The sequence below is a fragment of the Poecilia latipinna genome, unplaced genomic scaffold (assembly GCF_001443285.1).
Source record: "Poecilia latipinna isolate Pla-1442-1.1 unplaced genomic scaffold, P_latipinna-1.0 Scaffold1715, whole genome shotgun sequence".
NCBI lineage: Eukaryota > Metazoa > Chordata > Actinopteri > Cyprinodontiformes > Poeciliidae > Poecilia > Poecilia latipinna.
In genome coordinates, this window is record NW_015114331.1 from 1 (window position 1) to 17,931 (window position 17,931).

The window sequence follows — 17,931 nt, forward strand, 5'->3', positions numbered from 1 at the left end:
TTTTATGCCCAGACCCTTTCTGAAGCCATGAATATTCTTATAAGTCTTCAATTAACTGAGTTTATTTTAGAAAGCAGTGACTACCTTTAAGAATGGACTCTTCTCTGACTTGTCTTGATCAACTGTATGTCGTGTGATAAATGTTTTCAGGACCGTTGCAAGATTATGGAAATCTACAACAAACAATCTTCCAAAACTTTCCAGCAACACATCTCCTCTATTGGTATCCAACTTAACAAAAAAAGGTCTGTCCTGGGGGATTTTATGGTTTTCTAATGTATTTCTAACCTTTTTGTTAAATGCACAAACTGACTTGAAAATGATTTGACCTTCAGTACTATTTAATAAAGAAAAACATAGATGGTTGTCTGGCTTTTGTTTTATCAGTGCTCTAAATGTCCAGTTATTGAATATTCGCATGCTGCTATAGGCTCCAAATCCTCAACGTTCCTGCTTTGTGGGATAAAACTCTGCAGGCTTTTCTTCTTAGATGTATTTTTTTTGTTTGTTTTATTGTTTGTTTTCTGCTCTGCACAGAGCTCAGAGAGTTGAACAAATTCAAAAGGTCCTTTTGGAGGAGATCAAGAAGATGGAGCTGGACAACAACATGCTGCAAAACATGGAGAAAGACATCACCGTGGGTCACTTAAGCTTGTTTTCACCTGAAACTTGATCATAAAACTAACGTAACGACTTTAACATTGCTCATTTTAAACAGATGACAGCCATCATTTGGACCCTTCTTTCTTGCAGATATTCTGGAAAAAACAGATGATGACTTTCCATGGTTACCAGAAGCAGGAAACCAAGAGGTGAATTAAAGACTTACGTGTTTCTCTGTAGATGCTGAAAGAGTCATATTGTTCTTCAGCTACACTCTTCTGATCATTGATTGATTTTTGTTGTTGTTGTTGTTGTCTTTTTCCTCAAGCTTGGACTAAAATACCCTGTAAAACGTTGAACAACACACTTGTTTATTCAGTAGAACAAGGATTAAAGGGGTTGACTGGAAAGTCATTTCCCCCCTCTGGGCTATCATCAGAAACTAAATATGTCTCCCTCCAGCACAAGCTATTTTTGAAGAGATGTTTCCACTGCTATAACTAATAGGGGTTTTACAGATGATTTGCCTGTGTTCAGCGCCTGACTGTTATCCAGCCGGCACCCAGATTTATCACCATGGCTTATAAGCCTTATGCTTCCCAGGCTGTAACCAGCACACTCTATTATCCAAGAAATGTCCTTTTTGTGCCCTAATTTGTCAATTAACACTTGATTCTGAAGTTTTTGTTATGATGTGTGGCAACGTGTCCTTATGCACATCACTGTGCTTTCTGCTACAATGTCACTGTTCTCCCAATGTTTACATCATAGGCCTTAAAAACACTGCTAGCATGCCAGCTGATAGCAGTCATATGCATTTAATATTAAAAAACAAATTGCTATAATATATGAGAGAAAGGTGTTTGTCTCTATTATATAATCATGATTGGTCTGGCTTTTTTTCTGATAGATACCTATGTCCAGTTTTTTTTTTTTTTTTTATTATTATCTCTCCTGCCAATTCGATTTTGAGCAAAAAGGACTTTTTTTCTGAGGAATTTAACATTTAAAAAAAATACAGCAAAAAATTAAGAAATTAAAAGATTGTGTCAAGACAGACACTTCTTACTTTGATTGATTTTTTTAAAATAATCTATTGACCAAAAGGTTGGGAGTTTGTAGTTTTGACACAGTTAGTGAAAAGACAGGAAAATGAATTTTTATTATTTTTCCCCTACCCTCACCAATTATTTATGGATCTCTGTGATCAATAATTATTTCAAATGTGTATTTTCCTTGGACACATAAAATTAGACACCACCTGGAAACAGATTGCATTTGACCATGTTATCATTATTGAATTGCACTCAAGTTTTTAATGATTTAAACTAGTTATCCATCTTGATGCCGTGTTGTGTGAGATTGTTAGCTTGTGTGTTAATTGTCATCAAATCCTGATAAAACGTGTGGTGACCTTATTATTATGCCCATTTAAATAAATTACTCAATTTAAAAAGTATTCACTTCTATACATAATTTTGAATTTGAAGTCATTCTGTCAACCGACCCATAATTTTTGCCATTAAAAATGTGTTATTTGCATTTTTTTTTTTTTATCTTCACAAACAGTCTTTTCCATTCTTTTTTTTTGTTTTTGTTTGTATGCATTTTCTTTCCAGAACTGATACACTGAAGAAAACCTTACAAAGTATCACTGGTCACAACTGGGATTATGAAGACGGGGTGTTCAAATCAGAGGTATGACTTTCACATACGTATAAATTGTATGATTTATTGTGTTTCTTCTCTGGTAATAATTGTGCAAGTCCCAAGAGGAGAAACTTTAGTTATAAATCAGAGTAGACCACTTCAGCCTCTTCCTGTCAAGGACTGTAATCTCTGTTTAACCATCAGTTTTAGTACCAGAAACTTTTACTCTTTTCTCTTCATGCCATAAATTCACTCACAGACCAAATTGTGTCTCATATCCATAAAATTTTTTTATACTGGCTGCTGCTTTCAGATGTGCCTGATAAAAAAAGACATGAAGTCGATTCAGGACAGGCTTCTCAGTGAAATGGTGAGTTGACACCAACACAGGTGACGCCTCAGCCTAAAAATCTGGCTTTCAATGTTTTACTTTTCGCTCTGCCTCTGAGAACATGTTCATTCAGTTAAATGGAAAAACTCCACACACCTGCGTTAAACACCAGGTTTTTGTCACGGAGCAGGATGGATAATTCCAGACCGTTTTTTGTGTTTTTTTCTCCGCACCTTTAGTGTGACATTTATTCTGTCCAAATCAAATGAAAAGCAAAAAATGTTAGAAAGGATGTGTGGACTCTGAATATCCACTTTAACATCCAGTGTTGTACACAGTATCGTCTGAGATGATTTATCATGTTCTCAATGATCTTTTCCGACGCTTGTGCGCTGCTCATAGCACGAGGGAGAGATCCAGAGTGTGAAGAGAGGACTACATGCTTTGTTTTTCCCCTGATGGATCCAGGTTTGGAGGTGACCAAAGGTTACCCTACACTGTGAACCGATGTGATTGTCAACATGTGATGTTGTTTCTACTGTGCTAGTATGCAATGTTTTTACTCCAGATTCTTTTGTTTTGTGTGGATGCATCCAGTTGTTTGAGAGCTGGACTTGTTCCTAATATGCATTGTGTTTCGTTAGAGATGTTTCTAAATTTCAGAAGAATGTTCTTTACTATCCAGTGAGAGCTAAAGAAAGTCCCCTTGGTGTTGGTGCAAACAGGGCATTAGCCTCTGCATGGCTTTAATATTTTTAAAACACTGTATTTATGTTTTAGTGAAAGATGTTTAAGTAATAAAAAACATAATCCTAAATGTATTTAATTGTTTTTAAACCTCTTGTTAAAGCCATTCTTAATTGGAAATAAAATCGTTTGAGAAATTAATACACTGCCCGTTCTTAAAAAACATGTATTTTGAAGACAGTTTTGAAGTAGTGCTTACAAAGGTATTTCTCTTTTCAGTGAAGACACTATCAGTCCCGTTCTGATTGACATACTGTATGTACAGTCAATATCAAATTCCTCCCCGACGCATTCTCACCCGACTTCACAGTCTGTACACAGTCCAAGTGACACATTATTCATCAGTTAAGAAAAGGTGGTCACATGCACTACTTCTTCCCACTACATGGATTCACACCGATTTGTCAAAGTAGTCCTTGAATTAGTACAAAAAAGAACGACAGGATTGTTTTTTTTTTGTTTGTTTTTTTCCCCTCCCTCTGCTCTCATCCTGAGAGTAAGAGGGTTTCCACCGAAGTCTCTTCCACCTGCCTGCTTCCACGTCGCACCCAGTGGTCTCCGGGACGCAATGCCGGCAAACATCCCTCCGTTGTTTCTCCCACACCCGTTTCTTCATACTGATAAATATGAGGGGTGTCGGAAGAAAGCTAAAGACACGCTGAAGACAATAAAAAAAAAAAGGCTTCAGGCTCTTCGATGTGTCACCACTGAGCTGGCGACAGGCAGCTTAAGGAAATTTCTACGCTCAGCATTTCTTCACAGAAGAAACTCTTCAGTCTTTCACGGCCGGTGGAACCTGCAAAAGGTAGACATGCTGTGTGTTAGTGCAGAGGATGGGAGAGGGTACCTTTGTCATCAATTCTGGCTGTGTAGCCATTAACCAGGAGCTATTTTTAAACTCTCTGGGTCACTGGTACAACCCACAGATCCTTCATTTGTAGACCAGCACAGCCAAGGACATTGTACCATTTCATTATTGGCTCTCTGATACTCTTAGCTCTCCAGGGGACAACCTCCCCTCCCCAGTTTAGACGCACTCCCATCTATCTATAGAGTCTCCTGCTCTATGTAAGGAGCACGGTGAGCTAAATATAGACTGCTGCTGCCCAGAATAGAGCATGCATGCATTACCAAACACACTAACACGCAGGCGGCTCAGAATACTAACCTAGTTAGGTGTTTGCTTGAGGCGTGCACTTCCATCTCTGTGCTCTTGAACTCGTTCAGCTCTTTCCGGATTGCAGCCTGTGGGGAAAAGGCAAAAAAGACCATTATCAGTGAATCCCCTAAAAAGCATCCTGAGCCAGTGAGCATCAGTGAACAGCAGGAGAAAGATATAATCAGGATAAATCATTTAAAAGGGCGGGGGATTCTGTGAGATAAGCTGATAACAGCGACATGAACATGCTGGTAGTCCTCAGTGATAGTCACGGAATTTGGGGGAATTTCGTAATGCCTGACCTAAATATTGATTTATTTATTTCTTTTGTACATCCTGAAGGTCACTTGTCTTGACAAACACTCACCTTGTCCGCCGCTGAGAGACGAGTCCAGGGCTTGTCTGCTCTCCTGTCATAGTCCTGAGCTTTGGCCACCTCCACGTAGTCACTGAAGCGGATCAGGATCTTTCTCTCCCGCAGCTCATCAACTGTTGGCCGCTGATTGAGCTGAGAAAGCCCACCCACACACAAAAAAAGGTCAAATTAATTTAACCCAATAAAAAGGTTATGCATGTTGTCGGTTATATATAAATTAACCAAAAGTGTTGTACCTTTCTGTTTAGTCGCTGTTTTATCTCCCTCCTCTCCTCCTGCTCCGTTTGATCGTTTCTTTCTGAAAAATAATAATAATTAAAAAAAACATTCGAAAAAGCTTTACATTTTGCTCTCAATGCAAAAAGAAAATCATGTAAATTAATACTTGTAAATAAAGTGTGCTTATTTCCTTAATTTCCAACACCTTGAGTCATAAATACCACAACAAATACGGTGAGACTCACGTTTTAAAATGTTTCGACTCTCCAGCTCCTCCACATTCGGTCTCTGGCTCAACCTCCTGCGGAGAAACACCAGAACCACGTTTTGAACCATGTTGACCAAATCTCCTCCAGCCCCTTTCCTCCTTCCCCTCTGTTCGTATTAAACAGGTTGCAGTTTCTTCACGACGCGCGTTCTCGAGAGGAATCCCCTATGTTTCCATCTCCCATCCAAACCGCGGCTGTGCTGCTTGGGCAGAGGGGCTCCCCACATTTGGAAGAGTGATGAACGGCGCCGATTTATCTCCGTACAGAGAATTTCCTCAAGCAAGTTTTATATTTCGGCGAGCAGCATCTCTGCGGCGGGAAAACTCCACTCTGTCTCGGCGGCGCAGGCACTCCTCTCTCTACTATCAGCCACAAGCGCTTTTTGAAGCGGGTCGTGATGGGGCTGGGACGGGGCGCGACTCCGCCAGTCTCCCTGGTTACTGCATGCATAATGTGTTGGAAGCTCCGCCCACTAAGGCTTCCCCCGCTTTTACGCTCGAGCAGGAGGGAGTAAACTCGCACCAGCGTAGTACTCTAACAGTAGCGTCGGTTTATTTAAATATGTGTCGAAAGTTATTTATTTTAAAAACATATAAAAATATTTGTTTTGTAAATAAATAAATAAAATAATACAGCAGCTTTAACCACTTGTTGTCCTGGAAGTTTAGTTTCCAGTTGTCCCTTCGCCATCAAAGCAATCAAAAGGTTCAGCTATGTGTCTGTGAGTTGGCTTTGTATGAATTATATATGTGAGCATCTTAAAGAGGTCAACATCAGACAGCCTGTGGGTTATACCCCAGCAGACCTCCAGAGGTGAAAACCACAAAGAGAGTTTGAATGCCTCTACACAACAGGACTCTCTTCATCCCCTCACCCTGGCAAACACTGGACTCTTATAGTTTGGTTCTCTGAAACATCAAAGTTAGGTCACATGAACTAAAACCTGGACGCCCATGATGCATACGCAAAAGTAACAGTCGTTTTTTATCTGTGTCTGCATATACTGCAGATGAGGACTTAATCTTGTCTCCATGGTTCTCAATCTGTGGCGCATGTTCTGGTAGTACTTTGGCTGCCTTCAGTGGGACTTAAAAGAAAAACCCAAATTATTCATACCCTGGTAGATATGGATTATAAGTATTTTTATTAAACCACCAACATTGTCTCTGACAGTAAATAAGACACCCGTCTCTTAGAAGACAGTAAAACTGTGTACAATTATAACATATTTAAACATTTTATTAAAAACATGGCATGCCAAAATTGTTTTTAGCCATCTCAATTATCATTAAGCATATTTATATGGTTATTTATTGTAAATCGAATTTTCTTTGAATTGCTGACCAGCTTCTCTCATGTTTCCCCTCAAAATTCATATTCCCCTCTCAAGTCTTGCTAATATCTCACAGTATTTGCAAATTATTTTTTTGATAAAGTTTGTATTGCCCTCTATTTCCAACCATTTTGATTCTAATTACCATTTTGCCATGTTGAATCCACCAAAATGTGACAGATCATGACCTCTTAAAAAAACGTTGGCTTTGAAAATCATCAATTTTGAAAACATCTCCCAGGTTGGGTATTAATGCCTGATGGGTATGTTCCACAGTAGATGGCCCCAGTTTGTACATGAGGATGGGGCAAAATGACCGGCATTCAACTACAACTTGGAATACAATTTTCATCTTTTTTTAAATTAACCGAGCAAGATGTCTGATATCTTCCCCTTCTCCCAAGAACAGTTTCTTCTCAGTGCTAAACAGAAAGTCGACTGTTATGTCTTCAGTAATTAATAAGCATGTAGAGATCTTTACATATCTTTACATGGTACAAGGTTTTGTTCAGCCTTCATGCCCTGTGTTCCTGTGATTAGAACAGGAACACAACAATCACAAGTGTTTGTAGAACGCTTTCGAAATCTCAAGCAGGAATTCCATTTTGTTCCTAAAACCTGATAAAAGGAGGAGCACTCATTGCTATCCTCCCTCGTCTACAGCTTCCCCTTTGATTAGATCAGTTGGATTTCATTGCTATCAAAAGATCTCATCAGGTGGGAATGATTTACAGCTCACGATTCTTTTGTTCCCCTCACTGACAAACGAAGAGAAAAACCACGGCGAAGCGCCTCGAATGCTGTTACATTCCAAACGTACAACAAACGGAAAATCACTAGTGAAGCCCCAGCGCTTATGAGCATCCACTGTATTGACCCGGTCGCTGGGTTGCTTAGCAACAGTATCTTGAAGACAATGGAGTTTTCCTGCAGAAGTCCTCATTTCTCCCTAGTAACACAGGGAGGGAGGGGGGGAGAGATTTCACCACCGCACTCCAAGCTGCGTGTGCTTTAAATGACAATCTGCAGCTATTTTTGGAAACATGCTGCTGTTTTCTTTTTTCTGCCTCGGCAGGAAAGATAAATGTGCTAACGGAGTTGCTAAATTTAATCAGCTTAGCAGCTAATTAAATTTGACTCGAGGTACAGTAAACTATTTTTAAACCTCAGGTAATTTTGTCACGTGTTTTGTTTAAACTGACACACTGATTGCATCGCAGGTTATAGAGTGAAAGTTAGAGATTTTTCTACGAGACGCAGAGAAAACACCAAAATCTTTTAGAGTTTCCATTTTTTTGATGTATTCCCCTTTTAAGTGAGGTGCGAAAGTAATCAATAAGTGCCCCAGTCGAGAGAGGTGTTAAATATCCAACCAACTGAGTGGAAAAAAACTGCATGTGGGCGGTTGTTTGGTCGTTAATTTAGGCTGCCAACTGCACCAAGAACATAAAATGTGCCTTTTTCAGCTTTCTTCTTTCTCGTAGTACTGTAGCAGGGTGCCCTGCCTCCTCCCACGCCGGTATTATTTCTGCTGATATAACTCCCCGACATTTGTGAGGAGGCAGCAGTGCACGAAGGTGGAATGCATTATTGAACTGTAGCAGGAGCTAAGATTAGAAACAACATGGCAGTGTGGCTGCAGAGCTGATGCTAGCTCTGGAGCTAAAGATAGAAAGGTCGTCGATCACTGACACCGACGGAGAGACGGTGTGTTATCATCCATCATCTGTTCTGCAGCAACACACAAAAGCTCAAAGGCAAAGAAGACAATTAGAGGTTGGAGCCGTGCAGAAATGTATTGGTGCTTAGTGTGTTCTTTTGTTTCTCACGACTGCCTCAGGGAGTTTTTTTCCTCCTTCAGTTAACCAATCTGAGCTATAATTAGAAAAGGTTATCCTCCACAGTTTTTCTTTGCAGCAACGTGGAATTAGAAAGCTGTATTATTCAAAGCTCCTTGAGTTTAGACTTCTTGGTCTGACAAAAATGAATATAAATCGTTAAATTATGTCCATATTTGCCACATTAGGTCTAATGCTACACTTCAATATTTGAGAAGTAGCCAAGATGTAAAGGCACTCGAGTATTAAACCAGAACTGAAAAAAGTTACATACTTACAGTACAAGGTAAGTTAAGTTATTTGGAAGTCTTGTTTAGGTTAATTTTTCAAATTCAAAGCATATCACTCTGTAAAAGTCTTAAAGAAGCATTTCTTTTATGAAACAAAAGGAGTGTATCAGTGTATTATGACACTTGGCAGTAATAGCTCCTTATATTAGCAACACATAGCCTTTTGTGCTGCTTTCTCGCAGATTTATCCGACTTGTTTTTATAACACTGCACTGCACACTTCAAATCATGTCTTCTTTTTAAATGACCAGAAAGGCGTTTCTTCCAGTGCTTCTAAGAAAAAGAGTAAGAGGCCATGTTATTAGTTGCCTATTAGACACCCGTTGGACATTGTTCTCTGAAGTGTGGGTGGCACTTTGTGCTTGGCTGCGAATGATTTCACAGCGCGTTATATAACGCTCTTGTGTGTCTCGGTTTGAAGCGCCGGTGTTAAAGAGCCTGAGTGTGGTGATATATCCAATCATGAGATAACTGCTGTCAGTCTGTGAAAATTATCCGGCTCAGTTGCATTGGGAGGGCGGGGGGGGGGGGGGGGGAAAATTCCACCTATGTCTTTACAAAGAGGGACAAAATGTACGTACACATCAATGAAGCTTCACGGAGGAAACGTTTCCTGGAACGAGTTTGCCGCACTTGTTGCCCCCAAAATAATCAGCAGAAAGACTGATTGTAATGTGAAAGTTTCAAGAAATGACGGTACATGTGTGAATTTCTAGTAATGAAAAACGTGTGATAGTCATCTATTTGGAAGATTGCCTACGACAGACGCCCCACTTCCTGTGCAGTGAATATTTTCAGCTTTAGTTAGACTTGTTATGGGTTGGTAGGTAACTTAACTGTACCGCAGATACAACAAAACATTCATTTTAGGGCAGGTTGTGCACGATACAACACTTTGGTAAAAAAAAAAAAAAAAGAAAAAACAGTTGGAAGATCCCAATTATTTATTTTAACTACACTTTAAATGGTAGATGATTTATGCAATTATGCATAAGCAAAGTTTTCAGCATTTTTATAACTTTCTTGCATCATCAACTACATAGAAGTCATTTTCAGATAACTTCAAGATGTGCTTAGTCTAGACGTTTTGTGCAACATTTGTCATTTCCCCTACATTGCTTCCATTTTGGTTTTTCTGTCACAGTTGAAACTTTTATCAAACACATTTCGATGTCAGGCAGAGATAATGCAGTTTTGAAACAATTATTTCATTTATTAAGGGAAATAGCTATCCAAAGATACTTGCTCCCTATGCCCACTACATGTTGTGCCACATTTGGAAGCACCAATTGCCATAAAGTGTTATATATGAAATCCCTGTAGAGAAATATCAAGTCTCTTGTTTTAGCAGAGAGCAGAATTCATGGCAACAACGTTACAGCAAAGCTTCGGACAGTCACACAGATGTTGGTTTTACACCAGATGTAACAGAACCAAACCTTCTAACAGGCTCACTATTGTCACACTAGTCCCCAGAATAATTTCCAAATATTTGGACGATCATCGATATGTGTTTCTGCCTGTGTATTCCTCTTGACGATTGCGCACTCGCATGGATTGGTTTTTGTTGTTTTTGCCTCTTTTACCTTTGTTGTTCTGGCTTCTTTTGTGAAGCTAAAAATTTGTTTGATGATCTGAACTGTGTGACAAAAAAAAATAAATAAAAATAAAAAATCCAAACCAGACCTAATCTGCAGGAGGGAGAACACGTGTTTCACAGCTCCATAGTTAGGAGCATCGCAAAGCTTCTACTTCTTACTTGGCAAGTTTCATCTCTATCTGCTGACGGATTTCCTGTCGCTCCTGATCACTCCGTGCCGGAAAGATATTCTTGTCCTCCAGCTCCTGCTTGCTCGGCCTGTTTCGTAGCTTGACGGCCAGCAGCTCCTTCCTTAGCCTGCGAGGAAGTGTACCTGCAACACCATACATGTCCATTGCACCGCCATGCCGAGACACAGGCTTAACTAGAAACCAATGCAACAATGCAGAACACCATGGCATCTAGACACAGGATGCAGTAAATACTTCTAGATTAAATACCACAATATAAAATTAGAACTGAAAGAAAAGATCAAATTGAAGCAAACGTTATAACATGACCTAATTGCTTTTTTTTTTTTTTTATTGACTATCGATGAAATAATGGTGTGTGTTACCTAATTAGATTTTCTGTATATTTAATGTGGGGGCGGGGGAGAACTCTTAGTCTTCACTAAAGTTCTTCTATTTTCTCCTCTAATATCATCAATGTAGAAGTAAATGCTCCACGGTTTTTGTGGTGTGTGGAGTGAGCAACATTATTATAATATAGACGAATACTGTCTCTGAAAATAAGCCTGGAAAAAGTAAGACGTATGGGATTGTGATGCTCGAAACTCAAATAATGTCCTAAAAAACATGAAACCCTCAAAAAGAAAAACGTTGAATTCTCCAACACACAAGTGCCTGCACGGTTGGGGGTTACACTTTCAGCAACCCACTACGGCTGTGTGAGACCCACCAGAGATGACGGACTCGTTCCAGCTGTCTAGGTCGAAGGGGAGGCCTGAGGTCTTGGAGAAGCACTGGTCCAGCCGTACGTTCTCCTTATTCTCCTCCGCTTCCTTCTTGGGCCAGTCAGACCCTCCGGCTCCTATGCAGCCGCCGGTTAAAGACGACATGTGTTGGTTGTCAGAGCTGCAGGAGCGAGACAGCCGTCCGTCGGAGCACCATAGCCTTGGGGGCGAGCCCTGCTCACACCCGTCGTGGACACTGAGGAAAACACGAAAGGACAGATGGTTTTTTATTGTGAACAGCGAAAGAGATATAGATACAACTGAACTGATCGGAAAAACACTGACAATAAGTGAGAGTGGCTCATGGGTCAAAATTCCAGCAAACTACTGCAAGAGGCTTGTGGAAGCCAAAAGAAAACATCGCTTCACCAGTCTGTGTCTGGACACAGAGGGGATTTGGGTCGAAACTTTTGTTACTTTGACATCCTAGCGGGGCCTGGATGCAGTTTTAAAAGCTTTAACATTAAGAATTGATATTGTGAAATTATTTATTTTTGCCTCCTGCTTCTAAAGTAGGCAGTGTCACGATTAAAACGCGTCTCATAAATTAGCAATCAGCAGCCGACTGGATAGTAGGTTTTACGGATTGGGGGGAAATCTATACTAGAAGAATATTTTATGAAAATATATATTTTTTTAATTTTTTGGGACGAACATGAATCTAGAAGGTCATTCTTCCATCAGGGACCAATTCTATCTTATTTATGTTCTTTTTTTAAACAAAAAATATAAAAAAAAAAAAAAACAGTAACGACTATCCATCCATCCATTTTCTGAACACCCTTGTCCCTCAGTGGGGTCGGGAGGGGTGCTGGTGCCTATCTCCAGCTAACGTTCCGGGCGAGAGGCGGGGTACACCCTGGACAGGTCGCCAGTCTGTCGCAGGGCACAGTAACGACTAAATAAATCATAATATGGAATATCCATAAATTGAAAACTAACCTCTCCTGTCGATTCTTGGAAGCAAAAGCCCTCTGCAGCTCCTCCATAATGCAGCTGGGAGGCATGGGAGGGTGGATCATATTACCCAGGTGTGGGGATCCCGAAGGGTTTGCCAGGGGCCCCCGTAGTGGCAGGGTCATCGATGTCAGGCTTTCTGTGGCCCTGGGCAGAGGCTCTTTGGGGAGGTAGGAGTTGGGCAGGTGAGTAGGGAGCGACACAGGTCCTGAATCTAAAAGGCACATAAATTAATGTTAATAATCATGCAAATCTCTCTTATTTTTTCTGAACTAGCTGTATTTGTGTACATATTTAGGATTCAGCTTTCAGTATCTTAAGGTAACTTTACATGTTTAGTTAACAGGTCTATGCATCAAACTATACCAGCTTCATGCCGAGTTTACAGCTTTTTGGTTAGATGCTAATTCGCCTGGTATTGTAATAGAAGTAAAATTACGGGTCTTTCAGAAATAACTTCACTAGGACAATAACTGTAAACACACTGGACAGCTTTCAATCTGTACAGAGGGAGGCTTACATTGACTTCCACATTCACCCCATTCTGTTCAGTAATGCCATATTGTCATATTTTATTTTTCATTATTTAGGATTATTCAGCTTTTAAAATCAAAATTCAGTCTTTCTTTTCTTTTTGTTTTCATTTTTAACAAGCATCAGTAACAACCTTCACTTGAGAATTAGAGTAGAGTCACTTGCAATTAACAAAAAAACAAAACAAAACAAAAAACAAGGTGGAGTTGTTTTCAGATTAAAGTCAACATTATGAGGAAAGGTTGAAATGAGAAAAACGTAGAGAAATTATATAAACAATAACATTGAAATGACCAGAAAAAGATCATAATGATGGGGTGGGGGGTGAAAGATGAGGAAGTGACACAGCAGAAGGGAAGGGATGAAGTTAGGACTCAAACAACTAACATGTTTCCCCCCTGTGTGTGTCGGTAATATTGTTCCACTATGAGCTTTAAGGTCTTTTTTTCTGTTCCCTCCTAACTCGTATCGTTTCAGAACTATTCTCACCGTCTCCAGAACTCAGCTGGGGCAAAAGTTTAGGAGGTACTTGTGGTGGCGACGTTCCCAGAGCGATTTCCTCTTCCGATCGCTCTTCCATGTGCTCTCCCGTGTCCTGCAGCCCCTCGGGGAGGTCCCCCGCTGGGCGTGACTCTTCCTCTGCATTCTCCTCTGACGTTGCTACATTCTCCTCCACCCGGTCGCAGTCTTGGAGAGGAGCAGCCACTGCAGCACAATTTAAAAAAAAAAAAAAAAAGTTCATAAAGAGTCACTTTACAGCGATGTAACAGTTCGCATAACAAAGGACAAATGAATGCAGTTTGGAGAATCCAGCTATAGTTCAGACTAAAGATTTCAGATGATCAAATTGCAGACCAACTTTTAAAAACTCAAATATCTCCTCAATGCAGCATAGAGTTAGAAGCTTTAAAACAAACACCAAATTCAGCTTTAATAACTGGACCTGCAAATAAACAATACAAAACTCCTTTGGCATCTGACAGATGACTTTGTTGCGCTTGTGGCTTCCTCTGGGCCATGTTGCCTGGGGCAGTGAGCCACATTATCCATATAAAAACACCACCGTGTTTGATGCAGGAGATAGGAGGAGAGCCATATGCAAAACGCACTCACTCACTCATTCCTTGTGCAATTTGTACAAATAACTATCTGGACAGCGTAAGACAGATTGAACCTAACATTTAGTTGTCTTTGCTGCCCTCTATTGGTGAAAGAAGAATACTGGCTCGTGAGGTAAAAATTAAAAAGGCAAATGTCTGAAACTAGTTAAAAACCTTCACTTATTCAGCGTCTATAAGTTATTTTGCAGGCATCATGGCAACAAAACCCACTTTTTAAACTACTTTATAAATTACTCTCAGACAAAAATGCAGAAATCACACATCTCTGTTTCAAAAAAACAAAAAACAAAAGTATTGCTTTTATGATTCATGTCCATTTTACGCAACAAATATACCTGAAGAGGGAAGCTCCTCGTCAGGACCGAGGTACTCCACGCTGCTGACTGTGAGGTTTGGATTCAAAGGTCCCCCAAACCCACCGAGTAAGACCGTCCCATCTGAGCAGCAACCTTGGGTGGGAGAGCTGGGATCATGGCACAGGACACCGCTGCATAATGCTACATCTTTTCAAGAAGAAGAAAAAAAAAAAATCATTTGATTGGAGTCAGTAATCGCAGCTGAAACACGACTCGGATTTTTTGGTGTTCAAAGCAAAACACACAGTTTATTATTACACATTTACTGAAGCCCCTTTAAATTGGATTTGTCTCATTTAACTGGTGAAATTAGTGTTACAAAAAGGTATACGAAATCTGTAAAAGGAACATATAGGGTAACTGTATTTGTTTTTAATGAAATATTTAATGAAATATTTTGTCCGTCAATATGACGGACAAAAAAAGACCAACAAGGGATACTGAATTTTAATAAATCCATTTGCTGTTGTGTTTTAATGTAGCTAAGCTCCCATGCCAACTTTTGATTTACAATTTTTGCATTTAGTCCTTTAAAAAAACACCTCAATTTAAACAGCACAAGGTAAGTCTTCAGTATTTGGTTTACTTTTTTCTATTTTTACTTCCACACTCAGAACACCTGTGGGTCTTTACTGCAGCATTAATCCACGGCGATCTTCACAGGCATGATGTGAAATTGACATGGACTAAATTAATTCAAACGGCTCAATCCTAAATTGCCACATCCTTTCATTAGGCTTTCCTAACCTAATTCATTACAAAAGGATTAGGACTAATGTGGTCGCACGATGAGCCTCAGAGAGGACGGATGGACGGATGGATCTCAGGCTTTCCACCGTACCTGTGGAGCTCTGTTTGAGTTTCTCATTTTTCTTTTTCCTCCACTTCCAGGGCTTGAAAATTCGCCCCAGGGTGGCCAGCTTGCTGTTACGTCGGATGGGTGGAGTGTGAACCCCCGATACCAGGCAGCCTGTTCGCAGCACCCTCTGCTGGTCCACAAGTTCAACTGCAGCAACAGAAGAGGCAGAGAGGAGGCCCAAAGAAGGGAAGAGATGTTCTTTTTTTTTTTGTTTGTTTGTTTGTTTTAGGAAATATGTAGTTAGGAGGCAAAGGGGGGGATGTAGATTCAGAGTTGACAGGATGAGGTTAAAATGTCCAAAAGAAAGAGGAACAATAAAGAGAGAGAGAGAGAGAGAGAGAGAGAGAGAGAGAGAGAGAGAGAAAAAAAAACAGGAGCCCAATTAGTATGCTCACCTCACTGAATAAACCATGATGGAGTCCAAGTGCTGTGAACAGATTAAATTAGAAAGACTAATTCAATCATAGCACACTATCCTACGGCTGTTATTTCCCTCCCACTGAGCCATACGTCATCGATCAAAATAAATATCTCTCCCATTCTAAATTTTTCGCCGAATACATCACCGCTGTGACACAGGCTGCCGCGCGAGGGACGCATTATCCAACAAGTGCTCCGGCCGTCGGGCCGCATGAGAGAGAATGATTACTTTAGTGTCTGATATCAACCTTTCAGTTTAAGGCGCATTCACATCCTTCAGACGTTTTCATGTTTTGTCTTGATGAACATTAGTGCGTTTTATAAGAATTTAGTTATTTTAAATACACATTTACACAAAGGAGTGGATAAGTAAACTTTTCACAAACTAACAACAACAACAACAACAACAAAAACTTTAAAAACTGTTTGAATTCAGCTCCCTTTACCCCCATACGTCTAAATAATGTCCAATGCAACCGGTTATTTTAATGTCGGAGGAAGCAAAGCGGACAGATCAGGGAGGAAGTTGTGGAGAAGTTTAAAGCAGAGTTTGGTTATTTACAAAAAAAAGAAGCATCTAGAGATTGCACGGAGAAGCAACCAAAAGGGTCATGGTAACTCTGGATGAGCTGCAGATGACCACAGCTCAAGTGGAAGAACTTTCATGCACTTCAGCAGAAAGTAGGTCACTGCTGAAAGAAAGCCATGAGACGTCTAACAGGTGGCCACAAGTCATGTAAGGAGAACCGATAATGTGGGAGATGTTTGTCGGGTGAAACAAAATGTAACGTTTTGGCCAATATATACGTGACTGGGAGGAGGGGTTTTTTTTATGTCAAAAATAAGATCCTATCCTGAACATGCCATCCTCATGTTTTCTGACTGAATTTGTGTTTATTCTCCAAAGAATGAGCAAAGATATCTGGTTATTCTACAAATTATTTATGAATTGGTGCTGAATAAAAATCCAGGCGTCACTTTTCAGGTTTCTGCCTATAAAAACCTCTGAAAACCATTTACAATTTTCCTTAAGCTTCACAATTAACCAATACTCTTAATTAACTCGCCAATATAAAACGTAAAATCCCAACCAAACACACTGTTTAGCGTTATCGCTTGATGAAATGTGAAAAGGTTCAAGAGGGAAGAATATGTTTGCCAGGCATTGAAGATTATTAGTTGTGACTCAGTTTATAAACAGCATAACTGATATGTCACTTCCTTTTTTTCTCATCCATCATCCTGTTTGTTATTTCTGTTTTACTCGCACTGGAAATCCAATCATATTTAGCCATTATTTCTGTCGGTCGAGCTGCACTCCTCCTGTTTGTGTTTTGCTCTCACTAAGTTATTTTTCATTCTATTTCTGAAATCCCATTAGCTCCCACAAAACGCTCGCAGATCCCTCTGTGCACAAACAAATTACACAAGAAAAATAAATCACAGAACAGCTCAAAAGCATTCGGGCGGCAATGACAAGACGCACCACAGTCATCAAAAAATAAATAAATAAATAAATAAATGGGCAAATTTTCAGATTGAAACTGTTGCATATCACTCGACGAAATAAACAAACTTCTGCATGAAGAATCCAGCAGCATTGATCCCCAAACACATCCATGGTGCCTCTCCCTCTGCTCTGTCTACAGCAGAGGTTCCCAAACTGTGGGGCGCGCCCCCTAGGGGGGGCGCCGTGTCATTGCAGGGGGGGCGCGGGAAGCCGTCTGGATGAAAAAAAAAAAAAAAAAAAAAAACATGAACACTGTATGCGCTGGGTTTTTACCTTAGAATGGCCAAACTCCCTGTTATTCCTATGTCAATTTGATACAGTAGAGGCTTCCACACTTCCCATATCTGTGTCTTCTGTCACTTTTATCAGCATTTAACACTGTTTAATCCGTTGTTAACATGTTGTAACCTGTTTTTCCCAGCCGCCTTTAAACGCAACATGTTTCCACCTGTGAAGGAGACCTGCTGCTGCTGGGCGGAGCTACGTAGGTTTGTGTTAGAATCACGGCAGTAAACCAGCAAAACGCAAAGAGCTTTTCACAGTTTTTCCCTCCAAACTAACCGACTGAGTTGAGTAAAGCTGTTGGATGCAGGTAATGTTAGCTAAAAGATGACTAGCTAATATCAATACAGAACCTTAAGCTTAACAAGTACCTTGTAGGCTACCGATGTTGGTGTCTATTTTCAGCTACGTACATTCATTTTGCCCCCAAAGAAGTCGATGCCACCCCCCTCCGCCCCCCATCACAGGCATCGTTTCAACCAGACAGCCATTTGTAATCCATAGGGGGGGGGCGCAGAAAAT

At 40.3% G+C, this 17,931-nt stretch overlaps 2 protein-coding genes across 3 annotated transcripts in view; one reads left to right on the top strand and one right to left on the bottom strand.

Annotated features, from left to right (window-relative positions):
• The first annotated feature begins 66 nt into the window (after window positions 1-66).
• LOC106964763 (synaptonemal complex protein 2-like) lies at window positions 67-3,765 on the top strand. Its single transcript, XM_015060444.1, has 6 exons — window positions 67-245; window positions 538-637; window positions 754-812; window positions 2,223-2,301; window positions 2,567-2,623; window positions 2,987-3,765. Exons 1-6 carry the CDS (start codon window positions 127-129, stop codon window positions 3,041-3,043), a joined length of 471 nt encoding a protein of 156 aa, XP_014915930.1. The 5' UTR covers window positions 67-126; the 3' UTR covers window positions 3,044-3,765.
• phactr3a (phosphatase and actin regulator 3a) overlaps window positions 3,484-17,931 on the bottom strand; it is a 42,732-nt gene continuing 28,284 nt past the window's right edge. Inside the window, exons 2-12 of one of the 2 annotated variants that reach the window (XM_015060441.1) lie at window positions 15,180-15,395; window positions 14,318-14,485; window positions 13,351-13,566; window positions 12,313-12,541; window positions 11,316-11,566; window positions 10,575-10,728; window positions 5,331-5,386; window positions 5,103-5,164; window positions 4,858-4,998; window positions 4,500-4,576; window positions 3,484-4,127 (exon numbers count right to left, since the gene is read on the bottom strand). In XM_015060441.1, the coding sequence (XP_014915927.1) occupies window positions 4,112-4,127; window positions 4,500-4,576; window positions 4,858-4,998; window positions 5,103-5,164; window positions 5,331-5,386; window positions 10,575-10,728; window positions 11,316-11,566; window positions 12,313-12,541; window positions 13,351-13,566; window positions 14,318-14,485; window positions 15,180-15,395 (1,586 nt within the window). In that variant the 3' untranslated portion in view covers window positions 3,484-4,111. The remainder of the gene's footprint in view (window positions 4,128-4,499; window positions 4,577-4,857; window positions 4,999-5,102; window positions 5,165-5,330; window positions 5,387-10,574; window positions 10,729-11,315; window positions 11,567-12,312; window positions 12,542-13,350; window positions 13,567-14,317; window positions 14,486-15,179; window positions 15,396-17,931) is intronic. The other variant, XM_015060442.1, reaches the window with a different exon arrangement.